This window comes from Oncorhynchus keta, chromosome 21 (assembly GCF_023373465.1).
Source record: "Oncorhynchus keta strain PuntledgeMale-10-30-2019 chromosome 21, Oket_V2, whole genome shotgun sequence".
NCBI classification, from domain to species: domain Eukaryota; kingdom Metazoa; phylum Chordata; class Actinopteri; order Salmoniformes; family Salmonidae; genus Oncorhynchus; species Oncorhynchus keta.
Genome location: NC_068441.1, coordinates 20,811,974 through 20,829,823, shown reverse-complemented (window position 1 = coordinate 20,829,823; position 17,850 = coordinate 20,811,974). Strand labels below are relative to the sequence as shown.

Genomic DNA, 17,850 nt, shown 5'->3' with positions numbered 1-17,850 from the left:
CTATTGACCCGTAGCACTCACGTCCATAGCCATGAAGTGCTTTGAAAGGCTGGTAATGGCTCACATCAACACCATTATCCCAGAAACCCTAGACCCACTCCAATTTGCATACCGCCCAAACAGATCCACAGATGATGCAATCTCTATTGCACTCCACACTGCCCTTTCTCACCTGGACAAAAGGAACACCTATGTGAGAATGCTATTCATTGACTACAGCTCAGCGTTCAACACCATAGTGCCCTCAAAGCTCATCAATAAGCTAAGGACCCTGGGACTAAACACCTCCCTCTGCAACTGGATCCTGGACTTCCTGATGGGCCACCCCCAGGTGGTGAGGGTAGGTAGCAACACATCTGCCACGCTTATCCTCAACACTGGAGCTTCCCAGCGATGCGTGCTCAGTCCCCTCCTGTACTCCCTGTTCACCCACGACTACATGGCCAGGCACGACTCCAACACCATCATTAAGTTTGCAGACGACACAACAGTGGTAGGCCTGATCACCAACAACGATGAGACAACCTATAGGGAGGAGGTCAGAGACCTGGTCGGGTGGTGCCAGAATAACAACCTATCCCTCAACGTCAGCAAGACTAAGGAGATGATTGTGGACTACAGGAAAAGGAGCACCGAGCACGTCCCCATTCTCATCGATGGGGCTTTAATGGAGCAGGTTGAGAGATTCAAGTTCCTTGGTGTCCACATCAACAACAAACTAGAATGGTCCAAACACACCAAGACAGTCGTGAAGAGGGCACGACAAAGAATATTACCCCCCAGGAAACTAAAAAGATTTGGCATGGGTCCTGAGATCCTCAAAAGGTTCTACAGCTGCACCATCGAGAGCATCCTGACCGGTTACATCCCTGCCTGGTACGGCAATTGCTCGGCCTCTGACCACAAGGTATTTCAGAGGGTAGTGCGTACGGCCCAGTACATCACTGGGGCAAAGCTGCCTGCCATCCAGGACCTCTACACCAGGCGGTGTCAGAGGAAGGCCCTAAAAATTGTCCAAGACCCCAGCCATAGACTGTTCTCTCTACTACCGCATGGCAAGCGGTACCGGAGTGCCAAGTCTAGGACAAAAAGGCTTCTCAACAGTTTTTACCCCTAAGCCACAAGACTATTTGCATTGTGTTCCACCCCCAAACCCTCTTTTACGCTGCTGCTACTCTCTGTTCATCATATATGCATAGTTACTTTAACCATGCCTACTAATAAGCCTGACTGGTGTCTGTATATAGCCTTGCTACTGGTATTTTCAAATGTCTTTTTACTTTTTACTTTATTTATTTACTTACACACATACCTTTTTTTTACACTATTGGTTAGAGCCCATAAGTAAGCATTTCACTGTAAGGTCTACCTACACATGTTGTATTATGCACATGTGACAAATAAACTTTGATTTGATTGAACTTTCAGTAGTGAGTGCATAGCTTTTCATTTGATACTAGTCCTCCATGGGAATGGAACCCACAACCCTGGCATTGCAAGCACCATGCTCTACCAACTGAGCTACACGGGACCATATGCACTGTACAGCCTAACCTATGGATGTTGTACCCATGAAATGGGGTATAGGCCCACTCAGTGACAATCACAGTACACAACTGTGTAGAATTTACACAAATATTAGCATCTTCACTCTTATTGCAGGACTTTGACTGTGGGAAATCATCTATCCAGTCAGTCTATAGGACATTCCAAATGCACTGTACATCCAAACCCTGCAACATCCAAGTCCCGCAATAACTGCTATGATGGTAATATTTGTGAAAATCTTCACAGTTGTGTTCTGTGTCACCCCATTTAATGCGTTCACAATCTCGAGCTTAGGCTGCACAGTCCAATATGAATGTTCAATACACACCATAGGTCATAGAGGGGCTCCTGAGTGGCACAGCGGTCTAAGGCACTGCATCTCAGTGCTTGAGGTGTCACTATAGACACCCTGGTTTGAATCCAGACTGTATCACAACTGGCTGTGCACAATTGGCCCAGTGTCATCTGGGTTTTGCTGGTATACGCCGTAATTGTAAATAAGAATTTGTTCTTAACTGACTTACCTAGTTAAATAAATAAAAATAAATACAGTGAGCTGATTTCCCACAGATGAAGTTCCCTAATAAGAGCTAAGATGCTAATATTTGTGGGACCTCTACACAATTGTGTTCTGTGAGTGTCAATGAGTAGGCTGAAACCTCATTTCATGGGTGCAACATCCATAGGTTAGGCTGAACACAGTGTATATAAGTATGCCCCCAAGGCAATTCTAAAGATGAATAGATCCACAGTGCAATATTAACAAATTATTGCCTTTTGTTGTATTTATATAACAACGTTCCGAGCTTGTTTAGCATTAACTAATCCAAATAGCATGATTCCACTATTTGTATCCATTTAAATTACTTTCAATTGGGGATTTCATTTTGAAGGCGAAAAGCAAAATCCACTGTGGCTCATCCTTATTGTAGCCTTTTCTTGAATCACTCTGGAAATGTGTATTTCAAATTCAGATTAATTTAATCATATGCTTGTTTTGTTAGTTTAAAATTGTCCAATTGCTACTCATTGATATTTTTTGGAATGACGCAATGAATTTGAGGTGCGCCATTTATTATACATACTGTCACTTTAAATTACACATAAGAAGTAAACTGGTACAGATTGACACCGCCTCATACTAACTACACGTTCAAGATTTCCGGTGCTTTCGATCTCTGGCTGCTAGCTAGCTATCCAATAAAAACATGTAAGTATTTTCTCTTCTCAGGTTTATAATAACTTTAGGTCACTTGATCAACTACACGAACTTTCATTAACTTGGTCGGTGTTTCGAATACGTGTATTTATTGTAAATATTTTAGTCAACAACGCCCAACTTCTCTGGAGTTGGGTGTGTGAAGGTCTCGCTTGTTAGCAGCTAACTTTCATGCAACAAGTGCTTACTCAAACTAGCCGTATATAGCTAGCTGACATTAGCGTGCTAATGCTGGCCCAGTAACTTCGTTAGCTAGCTGCGTCAATTTGTTTTTGTAAACTAGCTAACTTATTATTTAGCTCGCTAAGTTAACCGTACCCAGGATCTGACGCTAACGTTACCTAGCTATGGTTATATATATTTTTTAATGTTTGCTAAATGTTTAGTTCGCTAGGGCGATCACTCACTGACACTGCTCTAGAATGTAGTGAAATATGGGTAAACCCAAGAGGGGGCTACTAAATGAATGTCTCAACCTAGTTTCCTTTAGCCTTTGTCATTATGAATCACATACGACTTATTAGCATGTTCTCTACAATATTACAACCATAATATTTTGTTGTTGTACTACAACAGTACAATGTGCTTTGTACTTAACAGTGTTGGTTAGATGAGAACGTTCGTTTGTTGTGGCCGCTCCTAGTTTAGACCGCGCAGCTCTAGGTTGAAAGTTTCTGTTGCATATTTCGGTGTTGGGAGGTGGGCCATATGGTTGTTTTTGTCTGTCTACTTGGCGTTGATAATTAAGGAGGCTACTTTGTCTGGACATATAATTATTCCATTGCTATCGTTCTCATGATCCAAGCCCATGCTTGCTTACTACTATTATATATTCTCGACCTGGCATGTTTACCTAGAGACAGAAAATTACAGAATAAAATGACAAATGTAAATTGTACAATTAGGAGAATCTAAGGTTGTGGCATAAGTGTCTGGATAAAAGTTTTGCTCTTCTCGAAAGTGAAACAATATTTTTAAAAATATTAACAGATATCAACAGACAAAAGAGGAATAGTCACATGCAAAAAAGCATACAAACTAACTATTTACAATGCCAGGAATCCTAAACAAACACATAATATTAATTTAATAATACAAGTTTTAATTGCCTTTTTGTTTTTCATTTTAATTAAAGTGGTGCCGTATTGTTTAAACTCATAAAGTGAAAAAAGTTAGGTTTTGAATTCGACCTTTTGCATTTGAATATTAAATTTACCTAGTATTATTAGCATTTGAATTAAATATACTACATCTTTATCTGTCAGAATTTCTGAAATAAATCATTATATCAAAACCTTTAAATAGTACAACCGCTCCTATTTTTCTTGTAAGAAAATTCTGTATGTCAATCCAAAACATTCTACTATAAATACAGGCAAAAAACAAATGCAAAATGGTCTCCTTCTCCATTCCACATAATCACAGTTATAATTCAGCTTGAATCAGCTTGAATCTTTCCAAAACATGTTTCACAGGATACATTTTATTTAACAATTTAAATTAAACTTTGTCACTGATACAATATTTGTTAGCAATTTTCCATGCTTTCCCCCATTTGTATATCACCATAGATATTTGACCAAAATAATCTTGCTGAGGGAATTGTAGTATCACAAACAATATTTCTATTACTAAATTTATCTTTGATGTTAATATTACCAATTAATATATTTGAATGTAAATCTATGTTACTTACATCAACCACAGGGGAATTTAAAAGAGATACTACAACCCCCCTTGGAATTGCATCAGAAACAATTGCATATTCTTTCGGGGTTATTGGAATTCTACACTTATCAAGAAAATCCCCATATGAGAGTAGATATCCATCCTTATTCAGTAACAGTGAAACAATATACTCAGCCTGGTTTCATAGACTTAAGGTAAAGTAACTCTGGGATCATTACTCAAATTAGTATAATATGTTACTTATGGATAACGCGAACGTCTCGCAACCTTTGCATCTCATCACGGACAACTTTAACATTTTGAGTTCATTAGCAACTTTTCAACTACTTAATACTTTTTAGACACTTTGCAAATTCGTAACATGTAATTCGAATTGTCATTTGAAAACCTATATGAAATGGGTGATGGACATCCACAAATTAATACATACCATGCGAAGTGTAACACATCATACTAAAAGGAGTGTCTCGGATTTACATACAGAATAATACGAAATGCTTGGGGGTCAATCTGTCTGCAATAAATCCAGGCAGTCGTAGCCAGCCATGCATTAGGATGTGTATTAGCCTATTTTGTTTATCATTGAATAAGAATAAGTAGGTAAATCATGTGCATTTTTATCTGTCAGGGTTGTTTACCTTTGAACAATCTGTGTGAAGGAACCTACCAATATGCTCTGAGTGATAGTGTAGTAATGTGCATTTGAGGTATAGGTTCTACCTGCATTTTAAAGTGCACTTCTGGGTTTTCTGATCCTGAGTAAATCTCATTACGAGTATCAAGTGTGATAAAACGGATACAAATGCGAGTGAGACGAGTTACAGATAGTAAACATTAGCAGCAGCGTATGTGATGAGTCAGTGTGCTAAAAGGTCAATGCAGATATTGAACTATTTAGTAGTCTTATGGCTTGGGGGTAGAAGCTGTTCTGGGTCTTGTTGGTTCCAGACTTGGTGCCTTGGTACCACTTGCCCATTCTTGGGTGGCTGGAGCATTTGACCATTTTTATGGCATTTCTCTGACACTGCCTGGTATAGAGGTCCTGGATGGGAGGGAGCTCGGCCCTAGTGATGCACTGGGTTGTACGCACTTCAGCCTCGCTGTGTAAAGGGGCGTGCTTGGCCTACTGTTTCCTGTAGTCCACGGTCAGCTCCTTTGTCTTGATGTTGAGGGAGAGGTTGTTGTCCTGGCACCACACTGCCAGGTCTGACCCCCATATAGGCTGTCTCATTGTCGGTGGTCAGGTCTACCACCGTCACGTTGTCTGCAAACTTAATGATGATGGTGTTGGTGGAGTTGAGCACGGCCATGCAGTCGTGGGTGAACAGGGAGTACAGGAGGGGACTAAGTACTCCTGAGTGGCGCAGCTGTCTAAGACACTGCATCTCAGTGCAAGATACGTCACAACAGTCCCTGGTTTGAATCCAGGCAGCATCACATCCGGATGGGATTGGGAGTCCCATAGGGTGGCGCACAATTTGCTCAGCGTCGTCCATGGTAGGCCTTCCTTGTAAATAAGAATTTGTTAGGGCTAGGCGTCCCTCGGTGAAACTGGAGGGCGCGCAATTCAATTAAATAATAAAAACAATTATGGATATTAAACATTTAGGTACGTACAAGTGTCTTATATCTGTTGAAAGCTTAAATTCTTGTTAATCTAACAGCACTGTCTGATTTACAGTAGCTATTACAGCGAAAGCATGCCATGCGATTGAGGTCGGCGCCCCACATCAAAATATTTCTCCACCGGCACAAATTCACAAATAGCAATTTAAATATTCACTTACTTTTTGAAAATCTTCCTCTGATTTATCATCCAAAGGGTCCCAGCTATAACACGTAGTGTTTTTTTTTTTAGATAAATGCCTTTTTTATATCCCAAAAAGTTGGTGCCATCGATTTGAGTAATCCACTCGTTCAATGCAGAGAAAGGAATGCAGAGAAAGGAATCCGAAAATCTACTCCTGAACTTTGTTTCAACAAGTCAAAATACATTTCTATTTACTCCTCACATACCCTAAAATGTAATCAAACTAATAATATTTCTTACGGAAAGAAGTATGTTCAGTAGGAAACCGATTTTAGCAGGTGCGTCTTATTTTTATGGCGCGCGCAAACACAAATTTTCAAGACTGTGTCCCTGTACTAAAACTGATTTCTTATTATTTTTGGAAGTTACAAGCCTGAAACCTTGAACATAGACTGCTGACACCCTGTGGAAGCCATAGGAGTTGCATCCTGGGAGCTAGAATTGAGTATGCACTTGTACTTGCCATTGTAAGACCATGGTCACTCAAAAACAAATCCGGTTGGTTTTTCATTGGATTTTCTCCTACCATATATATTGTGTTATATTCTCCTACATTATTTTAACACTTTGAGGTTTGTAGAAATTATAACTTTCCAATGGTACCAATTCTATGCATATCCTGGCTTCAGGGCCTGAGCTAATGGAAGTTTACTTTGGGCATGTCATTCAGGCGGAAATTGAGGAAAAAAAGGGGCATAGCCCTAAGAAGTTAACTGATTTGCCTAGTTAAATAAAAAAGTGTACGCACCCCTGAAGGGCCCTTGTGTTGAAGGTCAGAGTGGCAGATGTGTTGTTGCCTACCTTCACCACCTGGGGGAGTCCCGTCAGTAAGTCCAGGATCCAGTTGCAGAGGAAGCTGTTCAGTCCAGGGTACTTAGCTTATTGATGAGCTTGGAGGGCACTATGGTGTTGAACTCTGATCTGTCGTCAATGAACAGCATTCTCACGTAGGTGTTCCCTTTGTCCACGTGGGAAAGGGCAGTATGGAGTGCAATAAACATTGCATCATCTGTGGATCTGTTGAGGCGGTATGCGAATTGTTGTGGGTTCAGGGTGTCTGGGATCATGGTGTTGTGAGCCATGACCTGCATTTCATGGGTACAGATGTGAGTGCTACAGGGTGATAGTCATTTAGACAGGTTCTTGCGCACCGGTACTATGGTGCTCCACTTAAAATATGTATGTAGCCAGTTAGCGACGCTAATGATAACCTTCCTGTGGGTAGACAAACTTTCCCCAAAAACCTCAATTAAATGTTAACTGCATAGTAGGCTTACCTGACAATAATCATGAGTTTCAACTGCTAGGAAAGAGAAGACAACGCTTCTACTAGTCAGACTCAATCTCACAGGCACAAATGTGACTGGAGTTGTTATCACGGTAACTTGTGATATTTTGGTTAAGACTCATTTCATAACTAAATGTATTTAACAATATACCATACTAGTATTAGTTCTTACTAGTAATACATTTGTTTTAGTAACACGACAAAGCAAGCTCATCTGTTTTTGTTGGTGTAATTTTAGCAGAGGACAATATTTTTGCTGGTAAAAAAAAATCTGAGTGTCTGGTAGAAAACAAACTGTAACTACCTGCCACAAGTCATTTTTCTGCCCTGATCTTGAGAGAATGTGAATGTTAGCACCTCTACGGACTGTATCTATCTTTATCAGCATCATAAAAACTCATCCTATTTCAAGCATATAAAATGTGTATCCAAGCCGAACTGAAATCTTATCAGAAACAGGTTTGGTTGTTTTCAGTTTTCTATTTCCTTACATCCGGTCAACCTGATGTCATTTGAACATTGGGCTATTTATCAATGTCTTTTCAACAGCAAGCAGTGACCGCAAGTTTTAGGAATATCAATGTAACTTTCAACATTAATTTCCAATGGTATTGTACTTAATCAGGTCAACTGCTGAATGAGTCCCAAAACTTGCTGTGAATTTATTAATGTTGATGTATCAGAGATCACTGAGGGTTTGCCTTGCCTAATGGCGATTCTCAATTAAGCCACCTTCCGGAGACACCTGAAACCCCACCTCTTTAAGGAATACCTAGGATAGGATAAAGTAATCCTTCTCACCCCCCCTAAAAGATTTAGATGCACTATTGTAAAGTGGCTGTTCCACTGGATGTCATAAGGTGAACGCACCAATTTGTAAGTCGCTCTGGATAAGAGCGTCTGCTAAATGACTTAAATGTAAATGTTAAATGTAAGCCCAGAAAGCAGCCATTCAGCTTGCCATGCACCAGCTTGTCAAGTGTAATAATGTCAAGATATGTTCAGTACTTACCAAACAATGGAGTTGTGCTTAGCAACTATCGTCACTACTGCTGTTATGGCCGGTGTATAACGTTACTTTCCAAAAAGGTCTAAATGAAAAGTTACGTGAAACCGGGAAAAAAAATGCTTTGTCTGGAAAGAATCTAAGTATTGTTTTGGACCAAGTGCACATGTGCCAAATGCACCTCGTAATAAATTCCCTCATTAAAATGCAATATTAGTGGGCCTCCCAAGTTGCGCAGCGGTCCAAGGCGCTGCATCGTAGTGCTAGAGGTGTTACTACAGACCCGGGTTCATTAACGGGCTGTGCCACAACCGGCCGTGGCCGCGAGTCCCATAGCACGGCGCACAATTGGCCCAGTGTTGTCTGGGTTAGGGGAGGGTTTGGCCGGTGGGGCTTTCCTGGCTCATCGTGCTCTAGCGACTTCCTGTGGCGGGCCGGGTGCCTGCAGGAAGACCCCGGCCGCCAGTTACACTGAACAAAAATGTAAAGTTGTGGTTTCATGAGCTGAAATAAGACCCCCAAAATGTTCCATACCCACAGAAAGCTTATTTCAATCAAATTTTGTGCACAAATTTGTTTACCTCTATGTTGGTGAGCATTTCTCCATTGCCAGATAATACATACACCTGACAGGTGTGGCATATCAAGAAGCTGAGTAAACAGCATGATCATTACACAGGTGCACCTTGTGATAGGGACCATAAAGGGCCACTCTAAAATGTGCAGTTTTGTCACACAACACAATACCACAGATGTCTCAAGTTTTGAGGGAGTGCGCAATTGACATGCTGACTGCAGGAATGTCCACCAGAGCTGTTGCCAGAGTATTGGATGTTCATTTCTTAACATTGTTTTAGGGCAGTACGTCCAACCGGCCTCAACCCCAGACCATGTGTATGGCATTGTGTGGGCAGGCGGTTTGCTGATGTCTCCATTGTGAATAGAATGCCCCATGGTGGTGGTGGGGTTATGGTATGGGCAGGCATAGTTGCATTTTATCAATGGCAATTTGAATACGCACAGGTACCGTGACAAGCACCTGAGGCCCATTGTCGTGCCATGCATCTGCCGCGATCATCTCATATTTCAGCATGATAATGTACGGCCTCATGTTGCAATGATCTGTACACAATTACTAGAAGCTGAAAATGTCCCAGTGCTTCCATGGCCTGCATACTCACCAGACATGTCACTCATTGAGCATGTTTGGGATGCTCTGGATCGACTTGTACGACAGCTTGCCTCAGTTCCCGCCAATATCCAGCAACTTTGCACAGCCATTGAAGAGGAGTGGAACAACAGGCCACAATCAACAGCCAGATCAACTCTGTGAAGGAGATCTCGTGCTGCATGAGGCAAATGGTGATCACAACAGGTACTGTCTAGTTTCCTGATCCACGCCCCCACTTTTCTTTTTTAAAGGTGTCTGTGACCAACAGATGCATATCTGTATTCCGAGTCATGTGAAATCTATAGATTAGGCCTAATTTATTTATTTCAATTGATTGATGTCTTTATTTGAACTGTAACTCTGTAAGTTATTTGAAATTGTTGCATTTATTTTTGTTTGGTATAGATTCTTTCCAGACAAGGTGTTATTTCGGTTGCATGTAGCTTATTTTTTGGAATTACATACTGGACGCGAAGGCGGTAGTTGCTCAGGGACACTCCATTCTTTGGTAAGTACCGAGCGTATTTTGACATTTTATTAATTTTGAAAAGCTGATGAATGGCAAGTTGACATCAAGCCTCACATTCCTCTCAACTTAAGTGATATTTTGCATCAATGGCTGGGCTTTCTTTCTTGCTAGACAAGCCATGAATATACATAGCTAGGTACATAGCCTATATTTTATCCCTAGGATGAATGTGGATAGCCAGATGCATACGTAATGTCATCAGTTTGTCCAATCATTTTTTACATTTGTTTTATTCTTCTGTAGCAAGCTAGCCGACGCTAGCAAACACTTTTGAGGTTGTATGAAGCTAATGAGGCCAACCAAAGTGTTTTATTGCTCCAGGCAGTGAAGATGCCAACATTCCATTTGTAACTCACATTAGCTTGGGTGTTTTATGCATATTCAAGGTTCATCGAATAGGGGCTAATACTATAATGCAGATGCCTAAATTGGCATGTACTATGCCATTTCAAAGTTTGATTCCTGGAATTACCTATTTTAGTCCCTTAAGTTGAATGTCTGCGCTCATTGTAAACTTCAGTAAGCTCTATTGGATCATGAGCGAGCGGAACTATGTCGGAGAATAATAGGAAGCCTGCTTTGTGACCTTCGCTATCTGCATCCTCATCGGAGAATGTTCCGCTGATGCAGCGCACGGACGGAAATGCCCGGTGCCTCGACTGCGGTGTCTAGCTCGGTGGCCATGTAATGTGATTTTCCCCTCTTAAAAAGTCCTCTAATACTGAATAGATGATCCCAACTTATCTCCTACTTTCCCTACATTCAGTTATTACTGATCTGAAAGGGCTAGATTGGTGAGGGCAGTTGGGTGAAAACATTCTCATTAATTAATATATGTGATTAATACCTTGAAAGATGTCAATACACAGGGAGAGGTGCAGCTTGCTACCTGTAGTCAAAACAGGTTGTATTGTGGGAGAAGTATGGCAATATGGAACAGACTGTTTGTTAGTGAAGTGTAGGAGACAGAATGGCTCTGCTGTATTGGGTGCAGTAGAGCAGGCTGCAGTGGGGGAGTGTTGAAAGCGGAACTGAGAGCAGAAAGTTGAGCGGCATGTTGAGACCACACCTCCCTGTATCATGCTACCACTACCAGCCACCCAAGCTCCGCTATCATTACATACTCACTCACACCCCGTAAAGTTATGCTATGTCCCCCACCATTGGTATATATATTCTACACTATCATGTATTCCCCCACACACACCACTGTATCGTAACATACGGTAGTCAATAAATCTGGACCTATTGCGGTAGGAATTAATGTGGTCGCTGACTATCTGTCCACCAGGATGGTACAGTGACTGGATGACTGAGATACAGAACAGGAATTAACCGGACTAGCGCCATAAGTGGCTGAGTGGGGCAGCTTCAGTGCCTGCTCTCCTGAGAGGTTTTAGGAAGAGGGTGTGGAATTCTTGCCGTGCGTTTGTGTTTGGGGAGAGAGGGAGCGGGGCCATTTATCTGTCTGGGCTACCACCACTGTACTCTAGCCTACTGTCTGTGTGCTGAATCAGTAACACACACACACACACACACACACACACGCTACACTTTCTGTCCCCCTGAGGGAAGCTAGGACCTCTCTGAGCTGTATTAATGGAATAACTCCAGTGAGGTAGTAGGCTTACTGCCATTTCTCCAGCAGGTGTCAGCAGAGCGCTGCTTTAGAAAAGGTCTCCTGTGTTTTCATATGGACATGTCAAAACACCGTCATATTAATCATGTGCTTGGGTGAAGTAACGGTACAGTTGGGCTAGAGAAATGGTCATCAGGCTATATGGAAGCCTTTTCACGTGGGTCATCTAGGTGTGCCCTTCAGATATCACTTTGATGTGAAGGAATAAACGTGAATGCGTGGAAAGTGATGCCCTTGTCCCATTGCAGAGATGTATTTACTACCCCTGCATTTGGATAGGGACTGATCACCCCCACACCTGTTGCGTTTGAGTGCAATGAGGTCATGGAAGGGTGCAAAATGAAATGGGTATTCCTGCATATCTGGAGACTAGAGTGGGTGTATCTAAACCCTCTGTTGCCCTTTCCTCAGGTCGGCTCCTGCTACCGAAGGCTCCGCACCAGGCAACCGGCGCCTACAACAGACACAGGCCCAAGTGGATGAGGTACGACCCCACTCGCACACATACACCCTTCACTCTAAAAATACTCAGCATACACAACTCCCAACACCTACAGCAAGAACTGCTTTCATTATTATCAGCTGTTGTCAAACACCTGTAGGTCTGAAAATATGATCTTCCTCCTTCAGTGTGCAGAGAATTCATACTAGAAGATGAACTGAGTATGACATCCTGTACTCGATTTCATTTTTTTTGTATTACATTTTTTTCAGAACATTCACATTATGAACTTAATTCACGCCTATCAAAAGGGCAATATGAGAATTCAGACACAGCCACAGACCCATCTTAATTTCCTAGTTAGCCTTCTAGTAGCCTTCTACTTACCTGGTTCTGTACAGTTTCCCCAGAATGTTTCTGTTTAACAGCAGACAGCCTGTGTATCTGTTTAGATGTCAGGGCCACACTGAACTCAGGATGAAAGTCTCTCTCACACACACAGTCCCAAACTCATCCCTCCCTAGTCCCTATGCAGTTGTGTAGATGTGAGAGTATTGGATAGGTTAGAAATATTGCAATATTTCCATTAAACATTCTAAATGATCATTTCTAGTAGGCCTGGTGGAATTTGTGTGTTTAATTTGGTTGAATGTAGAAGTTACTAACTCCGCTGTACTCGGGAAGAGCATCCATCAACCCTCTGCCCCACACGTGTCCCTCACACGCCTCCCTCACACGCCTACCATACCTCTTTACTCCACCCTAACCCTCAGCTCTTTCAGTCTCACACCTTTCGCTGAAGCTCTTGGCTTCCCTGGGCATGTACAGTTGCTCCTAGCCAAGGATTATATAATAACTGGTAGTGTGTTCCACTACTGCGCCCCCCCCTTAAACCTTATCCCCTGTGTGTCCGATGCCTCCTGATAGGCTGCTTGTCTCTTATGTAATACATTTTGTCTCCATGGTTATGTAACCACTGCATGGGCTGGCACAAACTGCCGCCTCTCCCCTCTCAAGGTCTATCTGGCAGGAGGGGCAGGGTTTGTGGAACATATGGGTTAGGCTATGTGCACTTTGGGCAGAGTGTGTGCGCGTGGCACGTTGGTTTTTCTGGCGATGTGTTGTGCCCCTTCTACGTGGGCTTTATTATGCAACACTGAGCGTCTCATTGAGACTTCAGCACTACTGTCCTCACGTGGTGGAGGATATAGACAGTATTGCTGTTGTCTCTGACAACACCTGCATGGTTGTGCAGGAAGACATGCATTTCTCCTGCAGTCTAGGACACACTCTGGGCTTGTATTTATTATTATTTTTAACTCTAAATGGGGTGCTTATCCAGGATCCGGTCCCCCTGCCCTGCCCATGTTGTTTATTATAATCTGAAAGGCCAAATTGGTGCACATGTTCTTATTTCAGCTCAACCCGAGTTTACTGCAGAAACAAACAAACTCCAATAAATTACTTTTTCCCACAAAAATGTATGTAGGTGGTGGATATCATGCGTGTGAATGTGGACAAGGTGTTGGAGCGTGACTCGAAGCTGTCGGAACTGGACGACAGGGCGGACGCTTTGCAGGCCGGAGCCTCTCAGTTTGAGACCAGCGCTGCCAAACTCAAAAGGAAGTTCTGGTGGAAGAACTGCAAGGTGCAGTACTCTCTCTCACTCACACACACGCACACACACAACCACATGTTGAGATGTTGAGGTGTGTTCTGTGCTCTCCAGATGTGGGCCATCCTGATAGCTGTTATAGTCATCATCCTGGTCATCATCATCAGTGAGTATAGCTCTGGGTGGAACCATATGGTTGGGTAGTAGAGATGTGCGGGTTGACTCAGAACCTACAGTCCCCACGGATTTAGGGTCATGAAATATTGTGTGGAAGAAGGGCGGGTGGGTGGCGGGCAGGTTGAATAAAGAGAAAACAATACCGTAAGCAAATCCATGAATGTAGGCTAGCATTCTTGCGCAATTGTATATCTCTAGGCTACATAGATGAAAGAAAAACCTCAATCTGACATTAGTGTGTGAGCCTAAAATGTAGGGTTACGAGCCAAATAGCCTGCACACCAATCGCCAAATGCTTTTGGGAACAGGCAGAAAAGGTAAGGACAATGTCGGCGTTTAATTCAATAAGAGAGAAGCTGTAAAATGGAGAGTTGAAAGTAGAGAGCGGGGAAGGCCAGAAGACTAAATCTTTCCTAAACATTTAAGTTAAGTGGTAAAAGATGACAGCAGTGAATGTTGTCTGAGATGATTGTGAGGCGCTATACAAATTCGTCAGTCACAAGATGGGGACTTCAAATGGCCCATGGCAAGTCAAGCGAACCCTAGCCTACTGTTCCAACATTATCTCAGAGTATTTCATATTATTCTGTACGTAAACCCGATACACTTCATTTTTAGTATGATATGTTAGGTTTCTTAAGCTATGTATTAATTTGTTGTTGCTAATTTTAGCCATCGTGCTAACATTAGCTAGCTTTAGGGGTTAGGGTTAATGTTAGAATTAAACTCTAGCACTATCCAATCTTGTGCTCTTGTACTGTATTCTATTGTTTTGACCTTGACACATGTGGTCAGATACGTAGGAGGTTCAAAGTAGTGAGTAGTTGCTAAAATACTAAAGTTGTCTGTGATGAACATGCAACCTTTGGGTTGCTAGACGTTTGCGTTATACGCCCTCTCATCCACCCCGAACAATAACACTACTTTCGTTTTTGCCTTAACCCGTCTTATGTTTCCATACCAAATGTAACATACTGTATCATACTAATTTAAGTGTCCCGGATTTACGTTTACTATGCTATGTATAGTATATGAGACTAATCTGACTGTTCAGATGGGTTAAATTAAACTGAAATCTGGACACTGACTAGGTCTATAACCTCTCACATAGCCTTTAATATTAACTCTTGCAGAATTAAGCATGTTTTGCTTCGGGAACAGGAGTGGTTACTGGTTTTGGTTTTTTCCATTTATGTTTTGAGGTTGGACTTGAGCGTGTAGGCTGCACTGATTTTAGTGTCACCTCTTTAGTCAGTATGTGTTACACCTGTGCTGGTTGCCATCTCGTTAGTTGGAAGGTGTGCTATTTAAGAGTGGTTGGCTAAGTGCTCCAGTTTTCTTGATGTGGAGGGTTAAACACCTTTAGTTGTCTTTGTTAGTTCCTCCTTCTGTTTGAGCGACCATTATTTGCTGGGGAACGTATCAGTGGAGAAATATGATTTAATTCTTTCAGCATTTTGAGAACATGTGAATTCGCATTTAGGGAATGTCTGTAGAGGTGCTATAGTCATCATCAGCATATTAAAAGCTGATATTTCACACACACAATATGCATCCAAGCCAAACTGAAAGTGTATCAGAAACATTGGGTTGTTATCACGGCTTTCTGTTTCCTTACAACCGGTCAAACTGATTTGGACTTTTTGCACAAATATTTCAGTTACTGCGTTTTCTCCCTGGTCCCTAAATGTATTTTCTCCATGAAAGAAGCAGAGATGATGACAACTTCACTGAAGTCAACTAGATTGAAGCATTAATTTAATTCTATTGATTTTAGAGTCTTCTTGGACTATATATTTTTTTATTTTTTTATTTGACACAAGTTGACTAACAAATAGCCTACCAATGTTGGAAGTTATAAGCAGGAATGTATCTAAATTAGGCCCCAAAGAAATCCTGTGCCCCCCTGGCAAAAAAATTTTTTTTCACCATCTGACTGTAGCCTACAGTGCATATATTTGCGGGTTGGGTGTGGGGCCTGGGATTTTCACTTTATCACATAGTCGGCCGGTTGCGGATGGGTAATTAGAATCTGCGGGTGGGTGAACAAAAGGCTAACCCGCACACCATTAGTGGTTAGGGACAATACTGGGAACAAAGCTTATGACTAGCTTGCCTGGGGGTTGAGTGAGGTCTATGGCTCTTTCCTTCATGTGATTGTCTGTGTGCCTAACTCCTCCTCTGCCTTCTATGTCAGTCTGGAGCCAGTCACCGTAAAGAAGCAGTTGTTGGAGGCGGAAGAGGAATGGGCAAATGATGGAGAGGAGCGAGTAAAGAGCTGAACGTCTGAAACACGAGGTCTCGTGGTTTAGCCTACTGAGCTTCAAAGCCCATTCTCCACAGCAGTGTTCTTTCTTCCTGGTCCTGGAGGGCCTATCTAGTCAGATTTAGAATACATTGCAGAAAGAAATGTATTGCATAACTGATACCATTATTCATTCCATGATAGAAAGTCAACCCTCTGAATGTACCTGCTGATGGTTGAACTACATATAAAGGTCAAAACAGGCTGCGGCCCTCCAGCACCAGGAGTGAAGCACACTGCATTGAATTTCTCAACTTATATTTGTTTTTTGTTAATAATAATAGATTTGATTGTGTGTGACAGAGCGAGACAAGGCCCTGCGTGATTTGCTCTGTGCTTTCCTGTTAGTCTCTACTGTAATATTGACCTGATGTGCCAAGGAGTCACGCTCCACCCCCTTAAACACACACACACACACCAGTCATCAGATCAGATCACCAAAGGACTAATTGACATCGACTTTTGGATTATTATATCCACAGAAACATCTGGGCATGGCTGAGATTTAATCTCAACCTTGTTCCTGTCTCTAACAGGACTGTGTGTCTGTGACTCTAAATATGTGGGCTTGAGTTAAGAGAAACTGCCAAGATTGGCACACGAGCCTTGTTTCTTTTCTGTTAGTCTGCTTGCCCAAAGTGACTGACAATGATACTGCCAATGCCATCAGTGCCACACTGGTCATATAAAAGTAGTGCCTTAAGTAGTGCTTCATGTCAAAGCACCAAACAATAGATATCAGGCAAAGATGGGGGATAACATTTAACTTAAGAAAAACAGCCAAAAGACAGCGAAGCCTTAGCAAACCAACATACGGAACCAGCAGTGCTTTCCAATGGTCTGCATATTCATGCCCACACACGCATATAGGCACTAATGGTCTTCTCTGCAGGTTCCTGCTATCCTTTATATTATCCTAATAACTACAACCTTTCAATTGTTTAATTTAATGCCAATAAATGTTTTTGTTCCTTAAATATATTTGCTGTGTAGTGTTACTAATCTTAAGAGAAACGGTGTAGATTATTTTTCTTTGCATACTGAAATGCCTTTAGTTGCCATGGTTACTTTGTTGCTGCAGTGAAGAGCATCATGGATGTTTGGGAAGGAGGAACTGTGTGGAGCATGTTCAGTATGTGTCACCACCTTTTTATAGGGTGCCAAAACCAAGGGCCTATTTTCTGGGGTGCGACTATACGGATCAACGTCACGGTCTTGAGTAAATTTAGTTCAATTCATTACATTTCTGAAGTGCTCTAAAGATGTTACATCTTACTAAATAAACTCCAGCCCTGCCAAATAAACCTTCCCCAAGTCTACCCCTCCCTGTATAAATATTAGAAACAAGTGCAATTCTACTCTGTGGCTTTACAATGTTGTCTTGCTTGAATAAAAACAGATGTAACTTTTAT

General features: G+C 42.0%; 1 protein-coding gene across 1 annotated transcript; it reads left to right on the top strand.

Annotated features, from left to right (window-relative positions):
- The first annotated feature begins 2,614 nt into the window (after positions 1-2,614).
- On the top strand, positions 2,615-17,849 carry vamp3 (vesicle-associated membrane protein 3 (cellubrevin)). Its single transcript, XM_035764398.2, has 5 exons — positions 2,615-2,758; positions 12,311-12,383; positions 13,831-13,989; positions 14,071-14,122; positions 16,331-17,849. Coding segments are annotated over exons 1-5 (306 nt in total). The 5' UTR covers positions 2,615-2,756; the 3' UTR covers positions 16,351-17,849.
- The last annotated feature ends 1 nt before the right edge of the window (position 17,850 follows it).

Coding starts and splice junctions, on each gene's coding strand:
- vamp3 (XM_035764398.2), top strand. Junction 12,384..13,830: donor CACAGGCCCAAGTGGATGAG/GTACGACCCCAC, acceptor AAATGTATGTAG/GTGGTGGATATCATGCGTGT. Junction 14,123..16,330: donor CATCCTGGTCATCATCATCA/GTGAGTATAGCT, acceptor CTTCTATGTCAG/TCTGGAGCCAGTCACCGTAA.